The 22607-nt window shown below is 38.8% G+C and overlaps 2 protein-coding genes across 3 annotated transcripts; one reads left to right on the forward strand and one right to left on the reverse strand.

Moving 5' to 3' along the window:
- Nucleotides 1-5: 5 nt before the first annotated feature.
- TRAPPC6B (trafficking protein particle complex subunit 6B) lies at nt 6-5390 on the reverse strand. Of its 2 annotated transcripts, XM_058831814.1 has the most exons (7): nt 4821-5390; nt 4671-4738; nt 3492-3609; nt 1914-1997; nt 814-907; nt 676-737; nt 6-183 (listed from the first exon to the last, which is right to left on the reverse strand). In XM_058831814.1, the coding sequence occupies exons 1-6, from the start codon at nt 4899-4901 to the stop codon at nt 712-714; spliced, it is 471 nt and encodes a 156-aa protein (XP_058687797.1). In that variant the 5' UTR covers nt 4902-5390; the 3' UTR covers nt 6-183; nt 676-711. The 2 variants fall into 2 exon arrangements, with proteins under 2 accessions (XP_058687797.1, XP_058687787.1); XM_058831804.1 differs by lacking the exon at nt 676-737 and having other exon boundaries at nt 4821-5387.
- A 417-nt stretch (nt 5391-5807) lies between these two features.
- On the forward strand, nt 5808-15820 carry PNN (pinin, desmosome associated protein). Its single transcript, XM_058831766.1, has 9 exons — nt 5808-5999; nt 6279-6350; nt 7023-7091; nt 8201-8273; nt 8357-8451; nt 10381-10462; nt 12031-12186; nt 12269-12407; nt 13423-15820. Exons 1-9 carry the CDS (start codon nt 5887-5889, stop codon nt 14706-14708), a joined length of 2085 nt encoding a protein of 694 aa, XP_058687749.1. The 5' UTR covers nt 5808-5886; the 3' UTR covers nt 14709-15820.
- Nucleotides 15821-22607: the final 6787 nt, after the last annotated feature.

Raw genomic sequence — 22607 nt, forward strand, 5'->3', positions numbered from 1 at the left:
AAGCATAGTGTTATTTCCATGTGCATTTATTATATATTTTGGAATTGTGCTGCACAGTGCTATAATTTACATGTTATATACAAGAATGAGCCAAGATACTGAATCCACATACAAAGGCTATTTATAGTAGATACCCAGATTTGAATCTGCTCTACATCTTCTGTATCATCACCTGAAATTTACCTGCAGGAAAAGCAGAGTCAGATCACATTATTACCATTAGAATTATTTCTCCAAATCATTATTCTCTTGTAAATTTTTTTTAAAATAAATAGTATGGAACATTTCAATCTTATTGTTTAATCGTAAGCAGTTGATCCATTATTTAAATTTAGCATTTAAATTTTAATTCCATACTGAACAGCTGTTCTCTTTTTTTTCTGTAAGTTGACCACATCCCACAACACAGAAGTTTTGTGAGCTACATCTAAAATTTGTGCTGAGTCTGTGGAAAACTTTCAATTGAGCAGCTTATGTAGTTAAAATGGTCTTCACTTACTAACTTTCTCTAAGAAAGATCTTCACTTGTGCAAATAAGTTTCTGGACACACATCCTTACACATTTGATGCTTCTAAATGTAAATACAACTTTTCAGTTTTGCTTTACACTCAACATCATGGAGGCTTATCCTCCATCAGTTTCTAAGTATTAAAGGATTTAGTGGCAAGCCATACCCTGAAGTTCACATGGACTCCTGTGGCCCAGCAGCTTCAAACAAATTCCACCTTGAAAAATGCTTATGACATCAACACAGTCAGTCAGGAAAGTTACCAAGTGAGCAAACAAAATTGAATACTCCAAGTATTACTTACATGCAGGCATTGATGAAACTTCAGCTGTTACAATACTCTTTATTCCCAGATTTGATAGGCCTCCTCTGATTAGTCCACAGGTGAATGCTAAATACTAAATACAAAGTTGCACTTCATATGAGTGTCAGCAGCTAAGCTTGTTGATAAAGATTGAAACTAAGTACTCAAGACCACAACTTAATATGTGGACAACAGAAATCCATGGAAGTTTTGACAGACATTGTCAGGTCTCTAAGAGATGAAAGCTCCAATATTTGGTAGTGGAGCTCCCCACACAGATTATTCTCATTCAAGGCAGTATTTTGAGTCACTTTCCTTTAAACCTGTAGGAACTTAATATCCTTAAAACTATCATTCCCAAGACTGGTGAAAATTAGCAACTGGTATTAAAGCCAACAAAAGAGAAACAGTCTAAGACAGCATTCTTGCACAGGCCATACCTTAGAATACAAAGGCCTGCAGATATTTAAAATGTGTGTTGCAAAAGAGAAGAAACATTTCACCAAATAAAAAAAAATCCCAAGGGCAGTAGCCATTGGAAGGACTAAGATCAAGAGTTAAGAAACCATCAAATAGAACTGAATGTCCCATTTCTTAATCCACCTGAAGAGCTCTATAATAGGTTCTGCAGAGGGACTGATTTTATCTGAACTATTACCGTAACTCAGAATCTGCACTCAAAACTATTTTTAATTGGTGGAAGATCTTTCTGAACATTCATATCATCTCAGAAGCTTATTTATGTAACAAATAGCATCTTCCAAATGTGTTTTTGGAATTTTAAAAAATGTTTCTGAAAACACATGCCTCCTGAAAAGAATTTGTGTGACAGTAGCAGGTAGTAGCAGACAAGCTTTCACCATGAAGTAACTCAAATACAACAGCAGCAAGTTTCACAACAACTGTGACCATTTTTTGAACTACAAATCTACTGTTCTAAAACAGGATGCCTTTCTCTAAAAGCATACAGGTTCTGAAGGCATATCTTCTACCCTTTAGAAGAGGTATCTATTTAATGACAAAATTTAAAGTTATTAATAGATCAAGGTAATTAAAACCAAACTGGTAGACCCTCCCCCGCCAATTAAATCGAAGGATACCTTTGGTGCATGTTCTAAATACTGCTTTCCTGAAGACATTTGTGTCAAGAGACGAAATTTATTGTCTTGAAGGACATAAATACCCTGTTTAAAAAGAAAAAATAGAGTGGTTTAGTTAAATGTGCAGTAACATAAAATCACATTTTCTGTGAATGCATTTGATTTGTAGATAAAATATATATGATCTCAGGCTGAAAAATAGAATTTTATATTAAGGCTTATGTGATTTAAGTTTAAATTGCATTATTTACTTACAAGGACTATCGAAAGGAAATATACCTTTTTGTGAGTATACAACAAAACCCTTAGATAATAATGTGATCAGTTAACCCTAAAAATGTGTATGTACATTTCATCTTGGAAGAGTCCTTCCAGTGATCAGAAAAAATAGTTCCATAGTAGAAAGTCTTTGGTATTACATCAAATGCATACCAATTTTTATATTCAAATCTCAATATTCATTGGGTTTTGCACATCTCTACTTTCTCAAATTCAGTAGGAATTATTTTTCTTTAGCAGCAGCACAGGTAACAGCACCCAGCAGACACTCAAAGTAAAAGTCTGGCATTTTCTACAACACAATTTTGTGCAACAATATGCGTCTTAATAAATTAAGTATAAACACGATATAGCTTTATCTACACCTGCCATTTTAATTTCCTTGTTACTGACTGTGCTGCTTTGGAATTTCATAAGCCTTGAACTTAATTGTATAGACATTATATACATAATGTATATACTTAATTGTATATACAATTAAAACCTTAAGCTATATACTGCAGCTTTTTTGAATTAAAACCCCAGATTTCTAAAGTAATTATTATCTGTTATTACTTGATAAACATGTCACTGAAAAATAAAACCTATTTTATTTGGCACAATCCTTGTACAAATTCTCTTCTTCCTAATTTGACACAACAGGGAAACGGTCATAAGAAAACCAAGTCATTCAACAGGAAAAAGACTTTTTTACTCTAGTAAAATGGCTCCTTAGGTTATTTTGATCTGGCTTTAAGAACTGTGGCTGTTGATATAGGAAAGCACATGGATACAGCACATCGCCAACATGCAAATCTGAAGTTTCTCCGCTGTTTCTTATACAAGTATTTTCAACAGATGACAACTGTCTCAACCGCTGAAAACTCTTAGCATTCTTCAAAGTAAAAGAATCACTTCATGGCAGCCATTCTATTTAAATAGATGTTGAGAGAGTAACACCATTTTTTCACTATTTTTAAACTAATACTTATTAAGAGACAGATTAAAAAGTTCTTGTTTAAATGTTAATCAACAATAATCATTACTGTCCTTTCTGTAACGCAGCAACAGTGTGCGTGAAATTCAAAACATTTAGTCTTTTCAAGCAGGGTGGCAATAAAGACGTAATACAATTATTAAATTATATTCTAAAGCTACATGATAATATGAATATTGAAAAACACACTTTTTAAACAAAACAGATATGGAGTATTTTGGGTTTCTCATCTGGTAATTAATTCTAGACCAAGAAAAACAAAAAATGCACTAGCAACTCAAAACTCTCACCGACTTTCTAAATTAAATCTTAATCGACAGTACCTGGTGATTAGTCCTTAGATTATCTATTTGTTTTTTGAATACTGTTGTCCAAAAATCTTTGCAAATAAACTTCATAATATCTAATTCATCCTTGAACCTGGCAGTATCTTTTGTAAACCTAAGAGAAAAGTAAGAAATATATCAATAATGATGGTACACATAACCTCACCAATTAAACAAAGAAATAATTTTTTTAAATGGTACAACATAATTTTTAAGGTTTAAATATTACAACATAATTTTTGAGGTTATTATAGAAATTAGTTTTCCAATCATCATACAGTATCATTCTAGCTGCACTGTGCATTCATCAAGCATTTAATTTAAGAGCAGCAGTGTTATCTTGGTATCTGCAATATGACAGCAGAATAAACTGTTTTAATTCCATGATTATCAAACATAGTTGACATACAGAAAGGTGCGAAGTGCTCTATCAGTTTTATCTTCAAAGAGCTATCTAAATAGAAGATAAACAAAATGTTCACACCTATACTACTCCTCGGAAGGAGTCCTTCAACTTAGGCAAAAGAGCTCTAACATAGGAACAAGCATGTAAAACTTGTTCCCGTTTTTCAGAAGGAACTCTTTCTCTTGCTTATTTCAGATTTTTCTCCCTTTATCCTCCTTGAGGTCCTCATCTAGCACTAAAGGACCATTTTATCCAACAAAACCATGACTTCAGAAACTCAGGATCTTGTCTCCACACGACCTCGGAACGAGAGCGCAGGAGTTGCATCGCGGGTCCCCAAAGGGCCCGAGCTGCGAAGTCGCAAGGACAGAGAGCACTTTACAAAAACGAAATAAGAGTAACAGCCAATCATAAAATTATGCTTAAGAAGCAAATCAGATAGAAGAATAAAGTCACAAAACATACCAAAAGCAGGAAACATGCAGAAGTCTACACCAAGTAGAACTGAAGATAGTTTTAAGAATTAAAAGTAGACATATACCCTGACTCCGTTTTCATGACGGGAAGCACTAGGAAAACAACACACTTCAAAACTGTCCCGTGATACGCAAACACAGGTCCCGACAAGAATGAGACACAAAGAGAGGAGATGACAGAACAATTGATGGTAAGAGGAACGCGCTCTCCATCCAGCCAAAGCACCACACTTTTCCCGTGTGGGTGAATGCCCCAAGAAGGAGCAGCGGCTGCCAGGGCCCGGGGGGACTCACCTCTCGATGAGCCCCTGCCCGACGCGGAAGCCCATGCTCTCCAGCTTGGTGGTGCAGCGCCCGTTCTCCTGCAAGACACAAGGCGCCGCGGCCGCAGCGTCAGCCCCGGCCGCTGCCGGCCGGCCCCGGGGCGGCCCCGGCCCCACTCACCCCTTCTCCCTGCTCGGCGGCGCGGTACAGCCCCGCCACCATCTCGCTGTGCAGCAGCAGGAAGAGCGCCTCGTCCGCCATCGCCGGGGCCGCCGCCCCTTCCGGGCGGGCCCGAACACCCGCGGGAGCGTCCGGCCAAGGCGCGGCGGCGCAGCAGTGCCGGCCGGGGAAGCGCTGCGAGAAGCGGCTCTCCCGTTAAGGCTCTACAGAGTTCGCGGACCAACCCAGGGTCCTGAGTGAGGGTCGGAGCCGGGGAATCAAACGCGCCCCTCCTGGGGAGCTACCCCGCCCACCCTACTGCTGGAACCAGGTGGGGTGCGCCTATGTCACCGCCTTCAAGACAGCGCCCGTGCCTTCCCCTGCCCGCGGCGGGGAGCCACAGAGAGACGTCGGCTGCAGACGGGGAAGAACGTGGGAAGGAAGTAGTTTAAAGCATCGCCGCCCCGGGCGTCATGACTAACGAGCAGTGCGGAGCTTCCCTGCCACGCCGCTCCGGGCGGGATGTGAGGGCAGGAGCAGCCCCGGCACGCGCCGTCATCAGGCCGCCACCCCCCCAGCGTCAAGTAACGCTCCCGTCTATTGGCTCAGCGGGCGCAGCCGCTTCTGGTAGCGCAGCGGTGATTGGCCCTCGCGCGAGTCGCGAGCGTGCTGGTGCCTCAGCCCCATTGAGAGTGGGAGAGCAGGATGGGTGGGAACAAGAGGCCTCGAAGTGGTTTTCTGATTGGGCCACAGGGAAATGACATTCGAGTTCTTATTAGCTCTGTGTCATGTCACTCCGGCGGCCCCTTTCATTGGTTCGTTGAGCTAGCAGGCAGAGCCTTCCGCTAGTTGGGCAGGCGGGATGCCAGTCTGCCGCCGAGCTCTGTGATTGGTGAGCGCTTTTGGCGAGCAACCCCGAGGGGCGTGCCCTTTCCTCCCGTGCCCGTTGATTGGCGCTCGGGGGAGACGCCGGGGTGCGATTGGCTGCGCCGTCCCGGCCCGCGGCCACCGGAGTGGGTGGGGCCTGTTCCCCCTGTTTCCCAGCGCTGCCTCGCGCGGGGCCCGGCCAGGCCGCGCGGCGGGCGGGATGGCGGTGGCAGTACGCGCGCTGCAGGAGCAGCTGGAGAAAGCCAAGGAAAGCCTCAAGCACGTAGACGAAAATATCCGCAAGCTCACGGGCCGGGACCCCAATGATGTGAGGTGAGACGGAGAGCGCCAGGCACGCCGCTGTCCCGCGAAGGAAGGGCCGGCCGGGGTGGGGGCGCGCGTCGGGCCTGCAGGGCGGGTGGCGCGGAGCCGGCCGCGGCTCCCCCCCGTCCCTCTGCGGGCTGTGCCCGCTCCGCTGGGGCGGCGATGGGGGAGTGCTGCCCCTGGCGGGGGGGCACAGAACGGAACGGTTGCGGGGCCGTTGGGCCGGGCGGGCAGCAGCGCCCCGGGGGCCGGGTAGGCACCACTAACAGCGCGTACCGTCTCTTTCAGGCCCCCTCAAAACAGGCTGTTAGCCCTCACAGGCCCCGGTGGAGGTAGAGGGCGTGGGAGCTTATTGCTAAGGTAAGGAGGTGCAGAACGGACAGTGGAGTTTCATCCATCCATTCTCCGGCAGTGGTTCGTGCCATTGCGCTGGGTGTCGTGTGTTCCTGGATTGCCTCCGCTGCTCGCTGCGGTGCTGTTTGAATGAACACCAGAGCTGCCCTGCAGGGCTTTTGGGGTTAAATTTAAAGCGCCTTTTCATTTTGAGTTGCTACAAGTTTAGATGGGTGGTTTTCCCCGACCTTCTCATCTGTTAGACTGAAAAATAAGGAGAAACATCAAAATGAAGGGAGGTATTGTGTGGTAGCTGGGACCTTGTCTTTGAAATAATTCAAGATCAGTCTCTTGGCAATTAAAAAACTGGTAGGTGGTCCAGGAGGGGTTTTAAACTACACGTAGATAAAACCACGTCCTGAAAATTACTGGAGATAAGATTATTTGAATACAGTGGGATGCTTGTTTCAGTGTAGCTACTCAGTTAAGTAAGTGTAGAAATTCAAGGTGAAATTAGGCAGTTCACAAGCAACGTGTTTGAGCACTTTGCTGCAGTACTAACAGTAAGTGGTGATCAAACTCAGTAAAATTTATGTTTAATCATGACCATAAAGCCAAGTTATAGTTCAGTTTTGCAGACTTGAGGTGGTCCAGGGATTAACCTAACTTGTTCTAAGACCACAAGTGTTTTCTTTTTAGGCGTGGATTCTCGGATAGTGGAGGAGGACCCCCAGCCAAACAGAGGGATCTTGAAGGTGCATCCAGTAGGTGAGTGCAAAAACTGATGCAGCCAACTTGCTTTTCCAGATGAGAATTTGTAACAGTAAACCAAAAACTAGTATTAGGGACTTTCACTGTCTTCTTTGAAGATTACTTATTCAAGACTTGTTGGGAATAATTTGGGTGATAGCAAATCACTGTGGTGAAATCTTTTTCATACCTTAGAGTAACATAAAGGTGGTAGAAATAATATAAAGATATGCAAAGATATTTTGAATTTTCTGGTTTTATTTCCCATACAATATACAAAATATATTACGTTCTTCTTAGCAGCGACATTGGTTTGTAGTGAACACAAATTGAATTATGTCTGAGACCTTCTGTTCAGTAAATTGAATACAGGCAATGTGACAGTGGACTCGGGTTTTGAGTTTTCACATCTGGATGCAGATCCATCAGATGGACTGATTATAGTGAGCTTAAGTGCTGTGGGCACTTCATGTGCAATGGTAGCTCTTGATGAAAGCAAAGTTTGCTTTAGAATTGTTGAGTTAGGAGAAAATGAAGCTGAGAAATAGGAAAGTCCTGTGCCACAAAGCTGAAAATGAAGGCTGAAAGTGACTTCAACTTTAATTATTTATTTTAGGATTTATTTTATTTAAATTATTTCTTTTAAGTTGTTTTTTTGTTAAAGCCTTTGGTTCATCCATGTCTCAAGTGGTAAGCCTTCTGCCTCTCTCCCGTAGGTATTTGGTAGGTAACTTAAACAGCATTTCCTGTTTAAGAAATTGTACCTTTCCATGTCAGTGCATTCACTGTTTAGTGATTCACTGTTTAGTGATTCCTTTATACCAGAAGCCATTTTAGAGGTTCTGGAAAAACACAAAGGTTTAAAAGAATAAATTCCAAATGTATTTTAAAAAGCCAGAAATGGTATTTGCAGATTCTTCTGCTTTTATTACACTGCAAGTTGTATTAAAATTTAAACTGTTTTGTGTCACTGATTTTCACCAACAGTAGATTCTGTCTGTTGGAGCAGTGAGGAGGTTTATACTGAAGTGTTGGTTCTTCTCACTAGGCATGCTTGTATTTTTCTTATGGTGGAAGAGATTCTCTCCTAAATACATGTTCTCTAATGACCATTGACTCTTCCTCAGGCTGGGTGGAGAACGTCGGACAAGAAGAGAATCACGCCAAGAAAGCGACGCAGAGGATGATGATATTAAAAAGGTAATATATAGTGAATGGAGCTGTGCAAGAGGAAACCTACCTGCAACATGATGAACAAAGTAGTTTGTTTTTCTTTGTTGTAGCCAGCGTTGCCATCTTCTGTTGTTGCTACCTCCAAAGAGCGAACACGTCGAGACCTTATACAAGATCAAAATATGGATGAGAAAGGAAAACAAAGGTACGTGGAATCTCTTTTACAGTAATGCAATACTTTTGAGTTCAGCTGTAGAAAGCTTTAGATTTAAAAGGCATTGCACACATGCTGTTGTGTATCAAAGATTATATTGAAGAGTTACCATGATGGTACAAAATTTAATTTAAAAAGTATTCTCTGAAAATACTTCACAACAGCAACATGTGCATTGTTCAGATAACTGACATAACTTTCACGGATTCTACTTTTCAGGCCACCTACAGGAACAGGTTTGCTAATGCTGTTCTAACATCTTTTGAGTAAGACAGAAATAGCTGCAGCTTCATTGGTTGCTTAATGTCTTGGATTATTACAGCTGTCTTGGCTGATAGATTATTTTGTTGGTTGAAGGAGGGTTTTGGGTATGGTTCCTCACTCCCTCTGCCTCTTTTTTTTAAATGAAATAGTTCCATTATGTTTCTTTTCTCATACTACTTTGAATTCTTGTTGTGTCTACAGTCTTGCCTTTATTTTGCCTTCTGCTTTTTAGATTTTTCCTATGTATATCTTCTTTTTCCTATATTTTATTTTTCTCATGGCTATTAAAATTCTAACTGAAATGTAGCTCTATCACTAACAGATTTTGGAAAATCAAATTTGCAACTGTGATTCATCTCTTGAACTCTGTCCACTTCAGACCGCAAGTTACCTGGTGCAGTAATAATTATACCTCAACAGAAGAATTAGAACTGGAATAAGGAACTCTAGAAAGCTTCTTTGTTAAGTCCCCACAGATCAACAGGCACAGAAAACTCGCACTTTGCTTGCTTCTTTTAGTTATAACCCCGCTTGGAGTCTGCTCTTGCTTCCATTACTAGGTTCTAATTGCTTCCCTCACAGGAAGACTTCCAAAATTCTTACTGAACTTCCTTAGGGCTTCAGACGCTAAAGGCTTGTCCCTCAGAATTGTAGTTTTACTGCTTTTCAGTCGAATAGTCTCTAGGGAGATGAGAAAACCAGTATTAGTCTCTATGAATTGTGGAAGGAGGTTCTTTAAGAAGACAACATCCACTGAACCCCTGATTTTGCTCAATGTCTTCTGGGATATAATTAATTTACAAATGCACTTTCAGTGCTCTCTGGCTTTCAATTTTTATCTGTTTCTGTTTCTACTATTTAATATACTTTTACTTTTCCATGTGAGGCTTGTGCTACTGTAATAGAGTGGTACTTAAAGAAGGCAGTAGCATTTTCTTTCTCACTTAATCAGGTAAAGGTTCAAGGCAAATAAGAGAATCTGCATCAGGTGTTAAAAGACTTCATTTGGGATTGAATAAAAAGAAATGGAAGGTGAAAGTCAAGAAACTAGTTCTTGCTCAGAAGAAGGGAATTTGTTGAAGAATTTTACTTACTTTTCTCAGAACAACACCTAATTGTATGAGAGCAGTTCTGGTTTCATCCCACAGTGCAGTGTCTCATTGTTGGCCACTGTGATAGATAAGCTTTCACTCCTCTGTGGCTCCATTTCTCCTTAATAATCTAAGCAGATTGTGGAGAGGGGAGTGTATGCTTTTTAGAAAACCCAGTTTGCTCCCTTATTTATATCTCACACTGTGTTTGCTTGACTATTTTTTCTTCAGTACTCTCTACTTTCAGATTTTTTAAATATTTCCTTACCAATATTGCTTCCAGATGAAAAATGTGCAGGCTTCCAGTTCTGCCAGTGCTAGCTATTCTGTTACAGATAAGAGCTGTGTCTTACTTGTAAGCAAAATGATATGTCACTGTAAAATATATCCTGGACTGTTGGCACAGCCAGTATGTCTTCTATTGCTTATGGCCTTGGGTATTACTGAGCCTTTAAAAAAAGTATCTTTGAGGTGGAAAGTTTCTCTGGTTATTTATACAGATAAAAATCTTATTACTTGAACTGAATCTCAAATTTCTTTCTGTTGTGGGTTTGTTTTTTTTCAGGAATCGACGTATATTTGGCTTGTTGATGGGCACTCTTCAAAAATTTAAACAGGAGTCCACAGTTGCTATTGCTACTGAGAGGGTACTTACTTTTAATTCTATCAGATAATAATGCAAAATTCTGTGGTTAAGTTACTTCAAGAATTAAAGTTCCCTACAGCATAGGTTGCAGGTGCAGCAAATTGGTGAGAGTGCATGTAGGTTTTTGTTTGTCTTAATGGAGGGGAATGAGGGTGGGAGGCAGGAAAGGGGTTCTTACTATGACTTAGTAACTCTATTTCTGACCTTCATGGAAACAAAAAAGGAATGTTAAATGGAATTTGATCAGGTAACTATTTGAGAGTTCATAGGCTATTTCTGGAAATATTAGTGATGCAGTATTGCTGAAGCAGTGCATACCTAGTGTGTTCCAGATGTTTAAATTATAACCAAGTATACAGAAATCTAAAAATGTCTTTCCTGTTCCAGTACAGATAACCAGAATTTCTGATTTTGATAAATAAATGTCTGATGATACTGAAGCAAAGGCTTTGCATAGCTTAGTGATTACTTCAAAAAACTTGTATATGGGATGGTGGTAACTTTATTCCTAGTATGCCCTTTTAGTTTGTGAAGGCTATTTACTGTTGCACTAAATAGGTTATTCAGTTAACATTAATAACCTTTAGATTAAAAATGGTGTTTGAAAGTTCAAATTCAGTAGTCCAGTTGAAGTAGATAGACAGATTTAAACTTAAAACATTTTCTGTATAGTGTCAGCAGAGCTGACTCACAGTGCTGGTATTGATTGCTTTCAGATTCAGAATTTGAGTGGTTTACCTAACCTGTGTGGCACATAAGACCAAAGTTCACTTTTGCCTGCTTGCATTAGAACAAAAAGCTGTTTATCAGGATGGTCTAGAAAAATGGAGTCCCTGTCTAATTTATAACAGTAATTCCTCAAAGTCTCTTTGTGCATATTTTTGCACTCATACTTGCAAAATTTTTTCTGGGAATCCATATGGAGGTCTTTTTTTTTGTTCATATATATACACTTGCTATAAATCAAAGTCGAGCCCTGAGGAGTTTTACAACACAGCTATTTTGTTGTCCAGGCAGTTAATTCTATTTTTTTTATGACAATTATTGTAAAGTCTGAGCACATGGCAGTAGGGCATCCAAATGGCATTCCTGGGCAGTAGTAATATATATAATTAGCAATTAATGTACTGGAGGTGTTCACAACCTAATTTTTGTTGGTCACAAACACCAGTGTGCAGTCATTCATTTGTTTCTGGAGGAGCTGACTTCTTTCTCTCCCAAGTGGGAAATTTACCTGATTTCCTTAATATCTCAAACACATTCCTTTTATTTTTCTGCCATTGGGGAAAGAAACCAAACTTGTTGAAGCTTATATTGAAAATCTAAATCCAAACTGAAAGATAGTAAAGCACATAGAAATTCACAGGGCCCCATAACTATATAAACCAACAAAAAATTAGGTGCAAGCAGTGACACTCTTCCATTAGCTGTAGCTTAGGAGGTATTCCCTAATGTGTTTTTAGGAATGCCCTTTAATCATATAAATAACTGAAAATTTTTAAGTGGATCAAACTAGAACACTTTCTCTTGCTGTAGAAAAAAAATAAGACGGTATTTCATTTATTTTAGCAAAAGAGACGACAAGAAATTGAACAAAAACTTGAAGTGCAGGCAGAGGAAGAGAGAAAGCAAGTTGAAAATGAGAGGCGAGAACTGTTTGAAGAAAGACGTGCTAAACAGACAGAGCTGCGGTTATTGGAGCAAAAGGTTGAGCTTGCTCAGTTGGTGAGTTTTTGTTTTGTTCTTGATCTTTCTCTTGTTTAAATTATTCTTGTGTATCTCAGGGTTATTTTCTTTCATTTCTCAGCAAGAAGAATGGAATGAACATAATGCTAAAATAATTAAATACATAAGAACAAAGACAAAACCTCATTTATTCTACATACCTGGCAGAATGTGTCCTGCTACGCAGAAGCTGATGGACGAGTCACAGAAAAAGATGAATGGTAAGTGGTCTTTGTGGTACAAAGGTCCTTGTTCTTGCCTCCCTTTGTTTGCTGTACAAATTTCTTTCAAGTCTCTGCTTAAATACTTGAATTTCATGCTTAGGACAAACTATATTCTTACATGGGTGTTCATCATAAGTGGACATTACTCTTTCAGTGACTTATGTTTATATTGAATGGGATTTGATTCTCTTACAAGAAGTCAAAAGATGTGTATGCATGATTTCAGAGGTATGTGTTTAAAACAGTCCTTTATATTAGCTTTAGTACCCAGATGTATCCAAGTGCAGCAACTTCATTTTTAAAAAGGCAGAATCTGTGAAGATCCAAGGAACTGCAGGTGTTTACAAAGCATTTGAGAAGTTATTTGCTTAAGCATAGCATTAGAACTTTACGATGATTTTTTTTTTACCTCAATGTGTGTTCGTTTCTGTTTCACAGGATGACTATATTTTTCTTTTGGAAAACAATTTAAAATGCTCCGATTGATGGTAGTCTTACTGTTCTTTATTTTATTAAACTAAGAATATATTGGTTTGGGGTTTTTTTAGGGGTTTTCTTGTGGAGTTGGGGGAGAAGAGAAGGTAGCTCATCTGTCTGGATAGCCTACAGTAATTGAGCTTTCTTAATACCTAGCTAGTTTTTCGCTTATTTTTACTGTCTTTAGTTTACCTTAGGATGTATAACCTTAATAGATAAATACCAGGGAATTAAGGCATTATTTTGATACACTGTTGGTTGGTTTGATTTTAATGAAGTCAGGGAGTTTTTGTTAACTTAGATTTAGGGCTTTACTGTTCTAATACACAGCTGAGCTTATTCTCCCCTTTGCTTTGTTTTCTTAAGGTAACTAGCAGTCTTTTTCATTATGCATGAATGGCTTGCTGCTTCAGAAAGAAGGTTACAGTATTTATAAATTGAACAATTTGATAATTTATTAGCTCATAGTTAAAGGGTAAATAGACTTCAGTGTCTGTAGATTATCTTAACTGTTATTTATGCATTTATTCCCTAGCACTCTTTGAAAGCAGGAGAAATGAATTTGCAGAGCAGATTAACAAAATGGAGGCCAGGCCCAGAAGACAATCTGTGAAGGAAAAAGAGCATCAGGAGGTGCAGAATGAAGAAAAGAAGGAAGAACAGAACAAGGAGCAGGAAGAGGGTAAGGTGGCTCAGCAGGTGGAAGAGATGGAGACAGGTAATCAGCACAATGATGTAGAAATGGAGGAGGTAGGGGAGGAAAAGGGAAAAATAGGTTCAGGTTCAGGGCACAGCGATGCAGAAAAAGAACAGGAAGAGGATGAGCAGAAACATGACATTGAGATGAAAGTAGAAGAGCCTACTGAGGTGAGGGAGAATGACAAGCAGCAGGATGGTCAGCATGAGGAGGTCACAGTTGTAAAAGAGGAAAGTGGAAATGTTCAGCCAGCGGATAATGAGCAGGATGTGGCTGAAATGAATGAGGCAGATAGTGTAGAACCTGTAGAAAATGAAAATGGCAAAGAAATAGAACCAGAAACAGAGTGTGATGCTCAGCCAGAAAAAGTGTGTAATGTTACTTCTCCCAAGAAGGAGAAAGGTATCAAAATAGAAAATAAATCTGAACTTGAAGAAACACAGGAGAAAACACCTGAAGTTCAGACAGAATCTGTGTCTGAGGCTCTGTCTCAGCCACAGTCTGTGCCACTAGCACAATCACCTCAGTTGTCTCAGTCCACTCAGGATACAGAGCCCCAGACAGATAAGGATGAAAATGCTGTGGTGTCTGTAAAGGTGGTTGAAGCCCAGGCAGAGCAGAATCAGACACCGAGTGCAGAAGGTAAGACTAAGACTAGGAGTAGAAGCAGGGGCAGGGCAGGGAACAAAACTGGTCATAACCGTAGCAGCAGCAGCAGTAGCAGTAGCACTTCAAGCAGTACTACCAGTGCAAGTAGTTCCAGTACTGGCAGCAGTACCAGTCGCAGCAGTTCCACCAGCAGCAGCACTACAAGTGGGAGTACAAGCAGGGACAGTAGCAGCAGTAGCTCTAGCAGTAGTGAAAGTAGAAGTCGAAGCCGAGGCAGAGGGCACAACAGAGATAGAAAACGCAGAAGGAGCACAGACAGGAAGCGGAGGGATGCTTCAGGAGTAGACAGAAGTCACAAGTCCTCAAAAGGTGGTAGTAGAGATACCAAAAGCTCAAAGGATAAAAGTTCGAGGTCTGACAGAAAGAGATCTATATCAGAAAGTAGTCGGTCAGGCAAGAGAACTTCACGGAGTGAAAGAGACCGTAAATCAGACAGGAAAGACAAAAGGCGTTAACAGAAGAGACCAAGCTTCCTTAGCCTAATCTTTGCAGCAGAAGATTATTTGAGTGAAAGGATTCCTTGTAAGGAGGAAGAAAAGGCTGCCTTAAGAATTGCATGCTGTAAAAAATCTTTTGGAAAAATGCAGACTGTTTACCAGGCATTCTTGTACTTTTTACATAATTTTGTAAAAGGTTACTTACCAAAATTATGTGAAGTTCCTGAAAATGTAAAAATAAAAGATTAACACTCCTTTGCATCTTTTTTTTAAATACCCTGTACTCATTAAGAGCCTCTGTATATTTTAATAGGTAAACCTTTAAAGTAGATGTGATCATTTCTTCTGTATCATACACTTTTTTTTTTTGTAGAAATAAATGTGCATTTTAAAGAAATTGTTTGAGATGTCCTGTTGACAATTAAATTCCCCTCTTTAGATTATATGTAGGAAGGCAGTATTGCAGGAAGTATAAAATTTTGCCTTTCCCCTCTATTCCTTGCAAGAATGGGAATTTTAAGACCTAGTAAAGCAAATTATCTCTCCAGTGCTGGGTAGGAAGGCAAAGTAATTATTTGAATCTATACTTTTTGTTTTCTTCTGTAACCGCAAGCTCTTAGTCAATTCTGTCTATCCTCCAGTTATATAAAAATTTCCTATCCATAGGCAAGCAGTGATTAAATGGGAATGTTAACACTGGCCAAGGTAGCTCAAGTCAGTCTGGAAAACCACTCTTAACCTGCTTGCTGCAGGTGCTTTGGTAGTATTTACATCTATGTTCTAGATATAGTTAATCTGCTCAATGGTGATCCTTGTTTTGGTGGCCAGGGGAAGAAAGACTTCAGCTTGCTTCTCAACCAGCATTCTTTTTGTTTTAGTTGCAGACTAATCTTTAATCCCTTCATACCACTAAAAATAATTACATTGCAGTGTTGGAGTTACCTGGGACTACCTAATACTAATGTTGTGTGCGTGCAAGAATGCTTTCTGAATGTATTTAATAAAACTTAAGGTGGTGTAGTGTTATCTATGAAGGTGAATACTGTTTTTATATAATTTTGTATGGAAAACAATAACATCTGTTGCTCTGTTCTGTACATGTGCAAATAAATGTGGCTTTGTAGACTACTTACTCTCTTGATGCCTATGATCCTTTCTATTAACAGGTGTATTATTTTCTACATTTAAAGTATGAATTGTAATTGCAGGTGGCTGTACCTTACAAGCTCTGTATCCAAAATTATTCTTAAGGGCTTTAATTGTCTATTAAATGAGTATGAAACTGCAGTGCTATAATCCATGCTCTCTCAGCAGGAAGAGAATTGTGTTATCTGATTAGACCAAATCACAGACCAGGAAATCCTAGAAAGATTTCAGTATGGAAAGACACATACACTTGGTTTTGTGTACAAAATGCCATATATACACCCCATTTTTTCTAGAAGGTAGTTGCCAAGTTCTAGCTTGGAGTGTGTCAGTTTTCATCTGATCTCAAGGGTAGTGACAGATTTACGTGTTCTGAAATGCTGAATGCCATGACTTCAAGAAATGTGCCTTGTAACGGATGGAGTGCAGCACAAATAGGCAGTGGGAAAACACAGGCTTCCCCTTAATCAAGGAGTTCAGATTCTTCAGTCCATTTATTTGCTACTTCAATATACTATCTCTCCCTCTGCCTCCCTACAACACAGTCATTTTTATTCTTGTTGGTAGTTTCCAACAATGTTTCCTTCCCTTCAGGGAATGTTGTGGTTTAATGTGCCATCTTTTTGAAGGACAAACAAAAGTTCAAATTCCATATTGAAGATGTTAAACAATGTTCTACCAAAAAAAACTTAATACTGAATAACTGAGTAAATGTTACTGGTCTACATGTTTTGACTAATTTCAGGTTTCAAATTGCCTTTGGAAGCCATTTTAGTTTTTCCAATTAATTACAACTTTTTTGTAACATTGAATAATTTTAATGTTTCTTATTTGAGCTTGTGTGATTCACTGCTGTAGTGCATTTACTGCACAGGTTTAAATGGCTGGTACTGCAGTCAGTGTGCAAATCTGACCATTTTCAGAGCAACATGTTGACAGGGTTTACGAAAACAACAGGATTGTTTTCAATGTTTGCTGCACTAAGGACTGGATTGATTACAGTGTTTCAAGTTATATTCCCGGCAACAAGGTATTTTTGACCATGAAAATACAGGAGTTTTGTTGCTTTGTAGAAAGCTGGTGATGTAATTGATAGTATAATTTTTGTTAGAAGAAACTTACTACCATTTTTAAGCCATCAATTGTTAGCTTTCCTAGATCTAAGCAGCTCAGTGTAACATGAACAGTATATACCACATACACATATATAACACATACATCAGTATGTGATAACTTTGAAGTTTTCTAAAGGCTAATTATTCCAATCAATATTCCACTACAGAAACAGTGTAAGATGATAATGTACTATTAGCATCATAAAGCAGTAGTGTTTCTACTAATTGATACATTTTTCTTCAAGGTCCCCTCCTCTTACCCTGAAACAATATCAGAGCTGTGGATAGGAATGAGGTCATGAAAATAGCTGACAACCTTTAAAACTAAGTTTGATGGAAGAGTTTGTATTTTCTGAGCATTTAGTGCAGATAGCATAGGGGTAGGAAATGATTGAAATATTTTCTTATACCTTCCCCACAATGATGAGTGGAAATCAAAGGAAAAATGCCTTGTTCTCTTTTCACTCAAGTAAAGTGGACAGAGGAACAATAGTTTTTCCCCTTTTCTAAGAATGAAGTAGAGATGCATTATGTGAGTAGGGAATATACCATGTATGCTCTATGCCAGTCTTTTGAAGTGTTTTCATAACATGGTTCCTTCTAACTTTAAGTATAATTTAAGAAGGCAGTTGGTGGATTGGTTGTTTTAGAACCTTCATACTATGCCTGACTCTATACCATTAGTTGCTGTTTTTTCCTTGAGTCCTGGTGCACAGATAACCTGGAGTTCTCCAACAATGTGTTTTTTCCACAATGCTCCACTTGGAGTTCTTGTCAGAGCAGATGTTACACAGATTATTCATTGAGTATAAGCTGAAACATGACTTTAGATAAAAGGCATACCCCTTCAAATTCCTATTCTTTAGGGTGATGTCTTTGTGCTTGGAACAGCTTCTTTATATTTTATTCAAATAAAACCTGAACATAATTTTTCTGCAGACAGTAGGTATTAGAGAACTGAACAACCCTCCTCCAACAAAATTAATTTCAAAACCAGTAAATTTACAAATAGATTTCTGGAACATTTTTGATTTCTAAGGAAAGTAATGGTCTTATGATTAGACCCCATTTATAAGATTCAGGTTAAGCTGGTCATTTTATAGCAATTACTGTGGTACAACAGGGTAAACATATTCATTTAATGTATGTCCAAGATCTTCAAAATAATTTTGCCTGGTCAAAGAAGAGTTTCTCTGAGATTACATGTATTTGTGATAGGATCAAATGCTGCAGCAGCAGTGCATTAGTAATATACAGAGATCTGTGTTACGGAGGATATGCAGTCAGGGTTTTTTTCTCCTGGTTCAGGCAGTTTTTATTAGGTGAGATTATTCTATTATACAGCAAAATGCGAGGTGTTCAAAGGTTGGAAATGTGTTCTCAAGATTCAAAGTAAAAAAAGTCACAACCTCCGTGATTTTTTTGAAATGCACTATCAGTTGTCATGTTTGTAACTATTCTTGGAATAGAGAAGCAATAGTGATTTTTTCTTGCCACTTGTTACCGTGCTTGAAAAAGTTGGTTTAGGTCTGGGTGGTGAATGACTGTTACCTGCTTAGACTCATCTAACTGGAAGAGTGAATTAGTGTTACTTTTCTTCCTTGGACTTATTTCTTAAAATAAACAAAATTTTGCTAGCATGACATTAGATTAAATGTAAAAGTCAATTTGTGTTTTCATTCAAACATCTGAAGTTAAGAGAACTATATTGTTAAAAAGTGTTTTAGCCATGGACTATATTATTCCACATATTGTGCAATACTCTACACCATGAAACTAAACATTCTGTGTGGAGCCCTTTGGTGCCATCAAAACAGTATAGTCAAAGCTGTATATTCTGTTCTTATTATAAAATAGATATTAGGAGAACTTCTACCAACTTCTGATATGCTTTGATCTTTACTATCAGTGCAGATAGTGAATAGTTTAGGAAATGCAACATCTTCGCTTCTACAAAGCCATGTCTTAAAAGAGCCATCCAGTGTGCCATACTACTCAGATTATTTCAATTACTCCATTAATTCTGATCCTTCTTTAAATTCCAGTATGGTTTAAGAGATGTCTGCCTTTCTCCTTCAGTAATTACAGTTACTAAGGTGTCATTTCAAATAAAAATAGTTCTATTCTAATGAAAGTTATTGGAAATAGATTTTTTCATTATTGTTGTTATGTCTTTGCATTTGCAATAGTATTCACATTCATTACTTCAGTTCTGTAGAACAGAAATTAACCGAAGTCTCACTCTATCTGCTATAAAGCTTTCAACTTTGTCCTTTGGAATCTATATATAATAAACTCCATTAATCTTTTACTTCAATTCAAAGGTGATTAGAAGTCATGCTCGATAGCCTATGCTATGTATAGGACTTGCAACCAAAGGAAAAGAATATTTGGTATAAATATGATTTATTATTGAAGTTACTAGAGGAACAAATAGGAGAGATCAGAGCACTGTTTATCAGCATTTAAACCTTGAGAGACTAACACAATGAGCAGTGCCCAGAATAACTTGAAAATTTCAAATGCAGTTTTAACTGAGTAGCTGAGATGTTACCTCCATGTAAAGACTCGGACTAAGTTTGGTATCTATATGAAACTGTTATGAAACTTTCTATATGAAACTTTTATATGAAGTCAGTGCCATTTTCAGAGCTATTTTCGTAAATACAAACAGTAATATTGTACAGACCTCAAGATGTGGGTCTGATTGTTCTCCCCCACAAACCTATTTAAGTACCTAAATTTTGATGTCAGAATACCTCACTTTTCCATTTTTTGATGAATGGGCTCCATGTTGCCAGGCTGAAAAAGAAAACCTTTCTAGGTGCATTTTTGAATTCTGTCGCATGTTCTATGGTTGGTGTGCAACACTATGAAAGACTTCTAACCAGTAGGATAAAAATGTCCCTTTTTTCTTTTTCCTTTTTTTTCTTTTTTTTTTTTTTTTTAATTTGTACAACACATAGTATATAGAGAGTCCTTCCAATATCCATTACTTGTATATTCCTTCTCACCAATCTGTTTGTAGAGACTTGGGAATGAAAAAAAATGAGGCAGCATTAAAAGTTATTCAGGAGTGACAGGGGCGCTGATCTGCAGTGTATTCCTTTGGTGATTAGCTAGGTGGATTACCTAACAGCAGAGACAGCTGGTGTAACAGGTCATAGCACAGGCTGCCTGACTTATCAGGTCATGTGGCAAAGGAAGGGGCCAAAGTGTTAGATTGCAAGTGGGGGACATGTCATCTCTGTGAAGTTTTTGGTTGCAGGCCGCTTCTGGTTAAGGTGACCCTGGCTCACTTTGTGCCCTTTTTTGCTGGCTCTGTAGATCAGGCTAAGCAACAGTGTCTGTCAGGTTTGAGTTGTGGAGCAGAAGAGGAAACTTTGCTGCAAGTAGGATACAGCTTAGGTTTGTGGAAAGAGAATACAGTGACCTTTGCATGATCAAACTCAGGACTGAAGGAGGGGCAGGCTTACTAGGAACCATATGACTGCAAAGATCAGGTTGGGAAGGAATGTAGATCTTGGGGTGCTATCAAGAAGGCAGGGAGAAGAGGCTCCCTCATGTGTGACAGTGAGAAAGGAAAAGTGAAGCTTTTTTTTTATAGTTTAATAAGATATATTGTGTTTAGGTCACACAAGTGTGACAATCTGGGACAATGATATGAAACCTATGAAGAAAAGCCTGCTTCTGATGCAAAGAAGACAGAGACTTTTTTACAAGTAGTCACATGTAAAAGACAAGAGTACAAAATTCAGGGGAGATTCTGATTAGACAGAAGAGGATAATATTTCACAGTGAGAGCAATTGGCCATTGGAACAATCCCCCCATAAAGTGGTGGATGCCCAAATGTTTTGACACTTCCAAGATTCATGTGCACCGTCTTATTTAGACCATGCTTTTACCAAGAAATGTTGGACCAGATAAATCTTAAGGCCCCCTGCCAACCTGGTATTCTCATTCTCTGCAGATTTTCATTTATAGCAAAACTTCATGACTGTACAACTATTGTACATCTCCCTGCATAATTACTACTTTAAAGCATAACGCGTTTGAGAAAAAATTATTTATAACTACATATTGGATAATAGGTTGCTAAGAAACAGCATATTCTTTAAAAAGCAGGGCATATAATTTATTAGCTTTTCTATATTGCTCTGTGATATATGATGCAGAGATAGCATATGGATTTTCTAGTTGTCTTACAAGCCTGCCAGGCACATTTAAGACTTTGGAGCCAAGTAGGCATTCTCCATTCTAAAGGATAGCTTTTAGATAGACCTAGTGCATGACAAAGCTCCAAAAGAATAGGTGGAAAACATTTTTATTCAAAGTTTCTAATGACCAGCTATAAATTATCTAAAATGTATCACTGCACAGAAGAAAAACAGTTTATTACAGAAACAAATAAACAAAAAAAAAAAGCTAGAACACTATCAGTAGCAAGGCTACCACTAATGCAAATCAATATAAGCATAAAATTGATAGTTCATGTATCATGTTAAGGGCATAGAGATTGACAGAAAATAACACCCCCTCCATTCCAGCTGGTCCTTAGACATCAGAGGGTCTGAATGTAGCTGGGCTTGATTTATGATTATAATCAATTTGGCACTATAGGTTGCGTTCAATAAGAACTTTCACAAGCACAGATTCACAAATAGTGCAATTTACCAAAACTACAGGTCAAGCTGTTCTCAGTAAGAACCTTCACTGTCCCAGGTTCACACATAGCACACATAGTTTGGTTTATTGAAACAACAGAAACACAGACTTGGAATTGCTGTTGATAAACAGCACTAGATGTTACAGAGCTCTAACAGTAACAATAATATTGTGTTAGCCTGGGTAATAACAATAATCCTATGCAGAAGCTTACCAAGCAGGCATCCCTGCTTGTGAAGAGAGGAGAGTAACCCACCAACTGACTCCAAGATCTTTTTGGGTCTCTGGCTAAGTACATGAAAATTCTATCTGGTTTACATAAAGCCCCATCTTATTCTCCTCCTCCTTCTTTACATGTAGCATAATCTAGGTGGAGGATTGAATAATATAGTCATGCATGTGGTAGCATGTACTTCAATAATCTTATTAGCATACTCAGGGTGTATACTTTAATATTTAAATATTTAAACCCTTACTCAGGCAAAAGTTACTTTTTTGGCCATGGTGTCCTTCAAAGTTCTAGTCATATGACTTGTTCTGTTCAGCTCTTCAGAGCCAAAACAAAACAGATAGGACCATCCTATCTCCACAGGGCCTCCTCCTTCAGCCCACTCATCCTTTCTTGACGTCAGCCACGCAGAACTTCATCTGCAAAGATAATATAGAAGGAATGTGGTGTAGGCTGTACATAGTAGGCTGTCTTAACCCTTGCCAGGCTTCTTGGTCATCACACTACACCGCGTTAAAAACACATTAATGAGGTACATTAAAAATGCATTCATAATACAGAAATAATCCTAATACAACTGCTATTGAATTTCCCCAGGCACAATCTTCTACAAACTCTGTACAGAAGAATCTATCTGATAGAGGCTAAATTTTTATTTGACCAGAACTACTTTCTTTGTATTCAAAACATCAGCTAGCTATCAGAATGTAGTTAATTATTAATGCATGTGTATAATCAGGACACCTGACTCTGCAGATTGT

The sequence above is a fragment of the Poecile atricapillus genome, chromosome 1 (genome assembly GCF_030490865.1).
Source record: "Poecile atricapillus isolate bPoeAtr1 chromosome 1, bPoeAtr1.hap1, whole genome shotgun sequence".
Lineage (NCBI taxonomy): Eukaryota > Metazoa > Chordata > Aves > Passeriformes > Paridae > Poecile > Poecile atricapillus.